The sequence below is a fragment of the Bos taurus genome, chromosome 17 (assembly GCF_002263795.3).
Source record: "Bos taurus isolate L1 Dominette 01449 registration number 42190680 breed Hereford chromosome 17, ARS-UCD2.0, whole genome shotgun sequence".
In the NCBI taxonomy this organism is placed as follows: domain Eukaryota; kingdom Metazoa; phylum Chordata; class Mammalia; order Artiodactyla; family Bovidae; genus Bos; species Bos taurus.
The window spans coordinates 69,261,573-69,270,332 of NC_037344.1; the positions used below are offsets into that span (position 1 = coordinate 69,261,573).

Sequence of the window (8,760 nt, forward strand, 5' to 3'; positions counted from 1 at the left end):
GAAATGGACAGCTTCCTGCCCTGCCAAGCTTTTCCCACACAAAGGCTCCAAGATTCAGAGATGCTGTGCAAAGTGGGTGCCCATCTGCCAGACGGGGTCTGCTAAGAGCACTGAGGCTGGGGGAGCGGGTGAGAGGCAGAGCCGGGGCCGGGCCTGGGGAGGGGTGGGAGTGGGGTGAATTGCTGGAACCCCCGAGCCTCGGAGGCTGCCCAGGTGGGCCCAGGGCCAGGAGTCTGTGTCCAGGGGTGATGAGATGATGGGAGGCCAGGCGGCCCCAGCCTTCCGAGCCACGTTCACGGGATGAGCAGAGTGATGGGGGGCACGGCAGGCTGAGATCCTGGACAAGGCTGGGGGTGAGCCTCGTTAAGACGGTGTCAGAAAGCACATAACCCATCGTGGTCTGCTCTGCCACCCGCCGCAAAAGTCTTGCCAATGGGACGGGCCGTCCCGATGGGCACTGGGCACAAGTAAAGTGCTTAGAGGTGACAGAGAGGTGCAAAGTGAGTGCAAAAGTACCGTAATCGCGCTAGCTGAACGGCAAGGCTTGCCGCCCCGCTCAGGGTTTGAGAAGAAGCCAGAACCCTGATCTTAGCAGCTGCCCCAGCTCCCAGACCGGAGGGCGTTGCTCGGAGCGCCTGGCCCCGGCACAAAGGCACAGGATCGGGTTCCCTGCCTGGGAACCCAGACATGGGCGGGGGGTTTGGGGGAGGTGGGGCAGGAGGGACCACAGCTTCCTGGTCCGCGTCCCGGGGCCTCCTCATCCTCCTCCCCGGAGCAGGGGCCTCCTCCCCAGGGCCGCCCTGGCTTCCGAGACGCAGCCAGGCCCCCTCACCCTCTGCGGGTGTTCGGGCCACCGGAGAAGGCGCCTCCCACTGGGTGCTGGTCAGGACGGTTCCGGGGCCCCTCGACTGCTGGCCTAGAGGCGGCCGGGGCAAAAGAAACAGCGGCAGCTTGCCTTGCCCAGGGCTTTGTCTCCGCCATGAAGGTCGCCTCCAGCAGCACAGTCCCAGGGGCACCGAGAACGCAGCATTGAATGAGTCCCTTGGAGCCAAGGAACATGACGGCCCCCAGAGCCGGTCACAGTTGCAGTGGGGGTTGGCGTCAGGTCCCTGCCCCCACCCAGACTGACCAGTGCTCTCAGCTCCTAACCCTTCTCTGAGCTTCACCCGTAAGGCTCACCCTACCTTGTAACATCTTTGACTTCCAGACCAGGTCCTGCGAAGGCCTGGCCCCCAGCTCCCACAGGAGGAGCCATCACATTATTTCCGTTGGAGAAAGGGGAGCAGGGAAAGGGGGGTGAACTTTTGCCATTTGAAGCACCAATAAGTTAATATAAATAGGGCATCAAAATAAATAGACAATCATGCTGAGTCAGGCGCACAGCACTCTTGGCTCTCAGGCTTCTGAGACCCTGACCTCAACTCCCACCGTCCCCCTGCTCCAGGAACCAGCGACAGATGGCCTCTGGTGCCCCCGGCGTACCTCTGTGTGACCTCACCGGGCCTCGGTGGGCCTCAGACGGGAGCTGCCACTCTGACCTACTCCATCCGCACACCCTCGCCCACAAGACTCTGGATCCCCTCAGAACCTCCTCACCTGACTTTGCAACCTGCCCGCCCCCACACACCCCGCCTCCAGGTCCAGTCCCTAGACCCCGCGGCCAGCAAGGATGGCAGGACAGACTTTGGGCTCAAGGAAGGGGAGCCCGTCAAGACTTTCAAGGGCCTCTCTTCCTTCCCCGGCCTACATGTGGCCTCTCTCTGCCTCCCCGAGAGCCTGGAGGGCCATGTGGCCTCCTTCTGGAACCTTCCACCTGAGAGCTATAGGCCTGAACTCCCCAGTCTTGCCCAAGCAAGGCAGCATCTCAAACCACAGCTCCCGTTCTAGACTTCCAACTCGCCATACCTGTAGGAGCCAAGGGTCCTTCCGGATCCCAGCCCCTCCAGGCTGCCTGAGCTCCAACCAGACCTTTCAAGGTCAGCCAAGGCACTGATGGTGGTCATTCTGCTGGGGGGTCGCGGGTTAGTGCCCCCGACCCCTGCTGTCTCACCCCGTGGTCAGGGTCGCCAGAGACAACTTTCGGGGTTTGCTCACAAAGACCCTGGCCGAGGGGATGAGTCAGGGGCCAAACTCCAGCCCGACACTGCGTGCCCGGCTGTAGTCTCCCAGAAGAAGGGGCGCCTTCCTTTCTAGTTGGCACCACGTATAGGTTCTGCCTCTGGGAGTTCTGGCTCTGCTCGGCTTCGTGGCGGCCCACCCTGGAGGGGAGTGGACCGGCCAGGAACCCCCTCAGGGGTCTGCCAGCGGCCCCTACTCGGGTCTGGCAGTGCTCTGGGCCACGGCTGCAGTTGGAGAGTCCCCTACTATCTAAGACCTCCCGTCTAGAAGGCCTGGGCCAGCACGGCGATGACCTGCTTGTACTTCCCCAGGAGCTGACAGCCCAGCTTCTTCTTCTGGAAGACGTCCTTGCCCGAGGTGTCGGGGCCGTAGGTCACGTCCACGTGGCTCACGTGGTACTTGCTGCACAAGCGGCAGAGCACGTTGCTGAGCAGACCCCGCAGGACGTCGGCCGTGGTGCTCAGCTTGCTGTGCAGGCCGTGGGCGTAGGGGTTGAGGACCTTCTGGTCTCTCGTGATGTTGCCCAGGGAGGCGCCCAGGTACGCGATGATGCGGTACAGCTCCACCAGCCGGGCCTTCTCCGTGCCGTTGGCGTGGAAGGGCGGGAAGTCAGTCACGTTGGGGCTGCACAGCTTGTCCAGGTTGTTGGGGAAGGGCTCCCCCTGGGCCGTGTACTGAGGAGCAGAGGGGCAGAGGGGTGGTGAAGTGGGAGGCAGGGACGGCTGCTCCAGCCCTGCTGCCCCGCCTGTGGTCAGCCCTTGGGCGTCAGTGCCGCCCCCCCACAATACACACACACACACACACACACACACACAGGGGCTTGAGAATCCAATCACTTGCCCTGCAGGCATCTCGGGACTGTCCCGAGAGCCAGAAGTAGCAGTGGGCGCGAATGCACTTGCTAAAGCATCCAGCCTCTATCCCACGCAAGGAGGTACCCTCCTCATCACCCGCATCAGGACCACAAGGGAGAGGGGGGGAAACACCCAGTCTCACCTCCAGCCTTGTACACCACACACACTTGCCCTTTCACCCACCGCATTCACCCTCTTCCTGGGCGGCTCCGCACCCCGTCACCCACAGCCCGCTGTCTCTTTCAACAGCACCTCCCCAGTCCCTTCCACCGCCTCCCTCTCTGTCATCTGCCTCCCTCCACCAGGTGGACAAATCCCAATGCTACAAGTGCCAGCCCTGCCTGCCACCTCTTCTCCAGGCGCCTCTGCCCGCCTCCCCCCCCCCCGCCCCATCTACCTTGGCACCAAGGGAAAGAGGCCGGGCCTCGGCCGCGGGATGGGGAGGAAGCTGGGGGGATCTGGGTGCAGTGGGACAAAACCACACACCATTCCCTTCTCTGACCAGCCGCACCAGCCCAGGTCCCTGCTTGCAGACCCCAGCCCTCCCTGCCTGTTCCTCGGTACCCTGAGGGGGAGGCTTACATAGAGGATAAAGAGGCTGTTGGCACTGCTGTTGAGTTGTCCCAGCTGGTTTCTGATCTGGTTCATGAGGTTGCTGGGACAGGGATGGCGGGTGGCACAGGTGGCGTTGACCGGGGTGATGGGAAGGGGGCTCCCGGCCCCGTGTTTCCAGTGGAGAACCAGCAGCAAGGGCACAACTCCTGCAGACAAGCGGTGGGGAGCCATGAGCAGGGGTGGCGGGGTGGGGGGCAGCGGGCAAGCAGCTTAGGGGAGAGGCTGCGACTCTGGTCCTGCAGGGACGTTCCCCTCTCAGGCTCCAGCTCTCTCTTCTCCAGACCTGGCGGTTTCTGATTTTCGCAATGTCCCTGCATCTACCTCCCCAGATGGCTAAATCTCCCTGTTTATCACTCCCTGCTGTCTCCTGGGGGGACCAAGGGGCACAGGACATGAGCTGTTCCTATCAGCTGAGAACCGGATTCAGAGTGATACCAACCCTCCAGGCCTCTGCCAGGAGGGGACGATGCCCCAGGTCTCAAGAAAAAGATCCTTAACTCCCCAGGAAGGTCCAGATTCCTAAGTGTTACTTCATGCTCCTGTCTCACAGAGTGGGCTCCCACCAGGCCCACGGGGAGCGGGGGTTTCTGCTGACCCTCATCTCCCAAACTTGTCTCGGTGATGTGGGCTCACTGGGCCTTTTTCCCCCTGATCCTGTCACCTTTCCCCAGCTTCTCTGTGCTCCTCCTCCTCCAGATGTGGCCAGTCCCCTCTCTGGGACCCTGGACTCCACCCCAGGGCTGCAACTCTGCCCCCTTCTCCAGTGCCAGGGCATCCTTCAGAACCTCCCTTCCTGGCTCCTTGCTGCTCCTGGCCTCCGAGCTCCACCCCCCACCCCCCACACTCTTGTTCACTGGTCCTCGTCCCAGGTTGCGGGTTAGGACAAGGAGAATCCTGGGGTTCCACAGACGCCCTCAGAGCCTTCAAGAGGGAGAGGGAATGGTGCAACCAGGAAAGAAAAAAAGGGAAAAGGTTGCAGGCAGCCAGGTGGGCGGGGGAGGGAGGGAAGTGAAAGGTGAGAGGGAGAGGGGAGATCTGTCCAGGCCTGTCCAGGAGCGCCCCTCCCCGCAGGGAGGGCAGGGGGGCCCTGCTTGCCACCCACCCCTCTCTGTGTTCCAGATGACCCTGCAGCAAGGGCTGGGGTCGGGGGACCTGTGAGAGTTGGAGAAGCGAGGAGACTGGAGGAAGGGGAGGCGCTCTGGAGCCCGTTCCTCGGCTGGGACAGTGCAGCCTCGACTTCACTTCTGGGTCCCCTGTGCCTCCCAGCATCTCCAGGCAGGGCTCAGGCCCCAGGATGGCTGGCGGGGGGGCGGGGGGTGCCCCACACCCCGGGCTCACCTAGCACAGACCACAGCTTTCCGGCTCTAGCAGATGGAGGCGGCACCTGCTCCCGTCCCGGGCCGGAGTTTGCGAGCTGCTCCGGCGGCCGGCGCCCCTCCCAGGGAGCAGCCGGGGACGCGGTTGGAAAAGAAAGCGGAAAGAAAGAAAAAGAAAGAAAAGAGGGAGGGTGAATCCCGGACAAAGCTGAGCGGGAAGAGCAGCGGCGAGAGTTCAGGAGCGAGGAGGAGGAGGAGGAAGGCAGCGGCGCCCCCTGCCTGGCCCGCCAACCTGCGGGGCCCCGGGCGGGCTGGGCGCGAGGTGCGGGGACCATGTGCCCGCGCTCGCCCCCGGCGGCGGCCGCCACCCGGCGCCTCCGGCGGCCCGGGCTCTCGGCTGCGCGGGCGCCCCAAGTGTCCGTGTGTCTGCGGCGGGTGGGTGTCCCGCTCGCGATCGCCAGGGGCCCCAAGTTTGCCGCGGCGCCCGCGGCCGGGGCTCCCGGCGGAAGCCAGCCCGGGGCAGGGGGCGGGTGGATTTACCTGCCGCCAAGACCTTCATTATGGGCTGCACTCCAGAGGGCCTTGAAGGAGACCTTAGATGCCGGCAGTTTTCAGAGGTTCATGCTCAAATGGGGAATTTGCCTGATTTATATACTGGAGCCTGTGTTGTAAGACAGAGAGAGAAACAGCTATATTTAGCAGGGATCCCCGGTCCAGGAAGTTGTTTGAGGTGCATCATAGGAAATTATGAATGGAAGAAAGTGAGAGTGGAGGGGGGGCAGTGAGGGGGGAGGGTGGGGAGAGCAGACTTTTTCCCTCTTCTAAGAATTTGATTGATAAAATTATAATGAACTCTTCAACAAAACACCCTGCGGTTTTCCTGAGCGGCTTGCCCTGGGAGTTGTTTGAAGATGGGGGGGAGGGAGGGTCCCCGAGTCATCAGGGTCCCCCCTCCCCCGGGGAAGTGGGCACCCCAGACAACCCTGACTCACCTGGGTTTGGGGAGGTGGCTTGAAACTAGGCAAGGAGATGGGAGCTGACACCTGCAGCCCCCTGGTCAAGGGGTTTGGAGGGGGGCAGTGGGGAGGAGGCAGGCTGGGGCTTGGCTGAGAAGGAGGTTCCAGGAAGAGGGGCTGGGGCCCTGGCGTGGACTTTAGACGGCAATAAAGCGAAACTGAACGTGGGCCCTGGAAGCCACCACAGGGATGGCCTCCTCCATCCTGCCCGCTGCCACCGGGCAAAGCGGGGCTCCCAAGAGGACAGGTTGCCCAGGGTCCCACACGGTCAGGCCTCCTGAGCGCCATCAGCAAGCCGGCACTGCTGACCACCGGTGGGGCCCAGGAGGGGCTGGCAAGATGAAAGCTGAGGGGCTGCTGTGACTGCCTTCGCTGGGGAGGAGCTTCGGGGAAAGTGTGGTGCGTCTGGCGTTTGCCTGATCTCTCGGCTCCCTTCCAGGGAGGGTGGTCCTGCATTTCCATGTTGAAAGGACATTTGAAGCAGAGACTTAGCCAACTGAACCTGGGCTTGCTCCTTGGGATGCGGAGAGATGGTTGGGGAGAACAGAAGCGGCTTGGAGGGCCCTTGGGGCTCAGAGCAGGGTGATGGCCCCCTAAAGGCACTTCCGGAGCCTCTTAGGCAGAGTCACAGATTCTGGTGTCTTTGGCGGCAGGTAGGTTCAGAAATGAATGAGGGGCAGGAAGGAATGGTGAGGACTAGGGAGAATGAGCTTGGCATCCCCTCCCATTAAAAAGCATTCAAAAAAGAAAAAACAGAGGTGGGGGAGTGCCAGCCAGGCACATATCTGAGACCACACTGCCCCTAAAATTGCCAGGGGTACCCCCGTCCCAGGAGATTCTCCTGCCCCTGGGATCCACCACAGCCCTCCCACCTGACCCTGAGCAGCGAGCGAGCGGGGCAGGACAGTTGGTTCTCCAAGGCCGGGGAGCCCTGCAGCCTTTCCTTGGCTTCCAGTTCCCTCAGCCATCCCCCCCCAACCCCCGCCCGGTGCCCCCAGCTCCCGCCTCTTGCCACATCCCGGACCTGCCCAGCCACGCGTTCCTTCCTCCCGCTTCGTGCCAGGACGAGCCCTCCTGCGGCTGCCGTGCCCCCTCCCCTCACACACGCCCTGCCCTCTCCAGGCTGCTTCCTCCCTCTCCCTCTCCCTCTCCCAGCGCAGGGCCTGGATGTGGGGCTGATAAAACTGCCCATCCCAGCGGGCACTTCCCAGCGGGGGAGGAGCCGGCAGGGCCCACACTGGCCTTCCTCCCCTCCCTGTCCTCTCTGCACCTTGCGGCTTCCCTGGGGGCCGCGGGAGGCCCCACCTGGAATTCAACCCCCCTCCAACACCTGCTTTGGGGTGTGTGTACACCCCAGGACATCCCAGGTCACCTCCCTCTCATCAGCCCCCCACCCCAAGTCTCTCCTGCACAGGGGCCTGACCACTCAGGGTCACGTGCACCCCCTACATCTCCCAGACCCGTCGTATGACTCCGCCTGACTCTTTGGATGGGCACCCCCAAATGCATTTGAGGCCCCCATCTCTGGATCCTCTGGTTCCCCGAGTCTCTCACTAGGTGCCCTGAATCTCCCTCCCGCCCCGCTGCCTTCCGGGCCCAGTCCCTCCAATCTCCTTCCCAGCGGACTCTGGCTGCCCAGACCACCCCCCCTCAGCCCTATAAAACACCCCCCCGAGCGCCATGTCATCTCAGCCCCACCCCGCAGGAAACAGGAAGTGGGGCCGAGTCTGCAAGACACTTCACCACCACCCCCTGCGCCCTGACGGGCCCCCTCCCCTGCCTCAGTTTCCCCTCACACGGTACCTGACTTGGTCCGTGCTCCCCAAGTGTTCCGGGCCCCTCGGCACCCCAGGCCCAGCCTCCCTCTCCTGTCCATGTCCGGCCACCACCTGCACCGGGCCTCTCGGAGACAAAGGCCGAGCAGGGTCTCAGAGCCGCCTGCAACGTGGCCGTGGTCCCTGGGAATCGGCAGCCCAGGCCGCGCTCCAGGCCGGCTTCGGTCTCCTGGAGTTTGTTTTCTTCCCTCCCTCTCCACGCTGCTGTGTGTGTGTGTGCTTCCCCCCCACCCCAACTTCCTCACGGAAGGCAGCCTCCCTTCTTGGCCGCCTGCTCCCAGGGTCGTGACCCCAGGCCCCACCCTGGAGTGGCAGCCCCAGCCAGGCCCCTTCCAGCTGTGACTTCATCCCCAGCCAGTCCTGCTCCTGCACCACTGGGCCTGCTGGGGATCTGACCGGCCTCGGGTGAGGGGGACACTCGGGCCCACGCAGCCGGGGCCAGGGGGTGCTCCTCTGGGCAGCTGTGCCATCCACCTGCTCATCTCCTTTCTCCAGGAACCAAGTCCAGGGCTGGCCTGGGGCCTCCCCGGGCCCCTCAGAGCGATTTCTCTCCCACTTGCTTTAGCCACCAGCCCCTCCTTTTCTGTTGATTCTCACTCACCAGCCACAAGCCTTAGAATGTCACATGTCTTATTTTTCCGATGGGGAAACTGAGGCTCAGAGAGGTGAAGGCACTTGCCCGGAGCAGCACAGAGAGTTAACAATAGAACCGGGCCTGGGCCCCCAGCCTCTGGCCTGAAAGAGGGCCACATGGATGCCGGCAGCCCCTCACATTGAGAGGGGAATGACGAGTGGTGGGCTGCACTCGGGCCACTTCTTCCAGGAAGCCTCCCCTGGCCTCTCACAGCCCAGACCGGCTGAATCTGCTTCATCCTGCCCATTCTCCTTTCAAGTGGGAACAAGACTCATTCCTTGCTGTTTGAGTGCTTGGATAGGGTCTGATCCTCCATGTGGACTCTCGAAGGCACCTGGCTCGGGGTTACATCAGAGTAGATGCTAAGTATTT

General features: G+C 63.0%; 1 protein-coding gene across 1 annotated transcript; it reads right to left on the reverse strand.

Moving 5' to 3' along the window:
* Positions 1-1,306: 1,306 nt before the first annotated feature.
* LIF (LIF interleukin 6 family cytokine) lies at positions 1,307-5,611 on the reverse strand. Its single transcript, NM_173931.1, is given in 3 exon segments — positions 1,307-2,792; positions 3,555-3,733; positions 5,444-5,611. Coding segments are annotated over 3 exon segments (609 nt in total). The 5' UTR covers positions 5,463-5,611; the 3' UTR covers positions 1,307-2,381.
* Between the last annotated feature and the right edge of the window lie 3,149 nt (positions 5,612-8,760).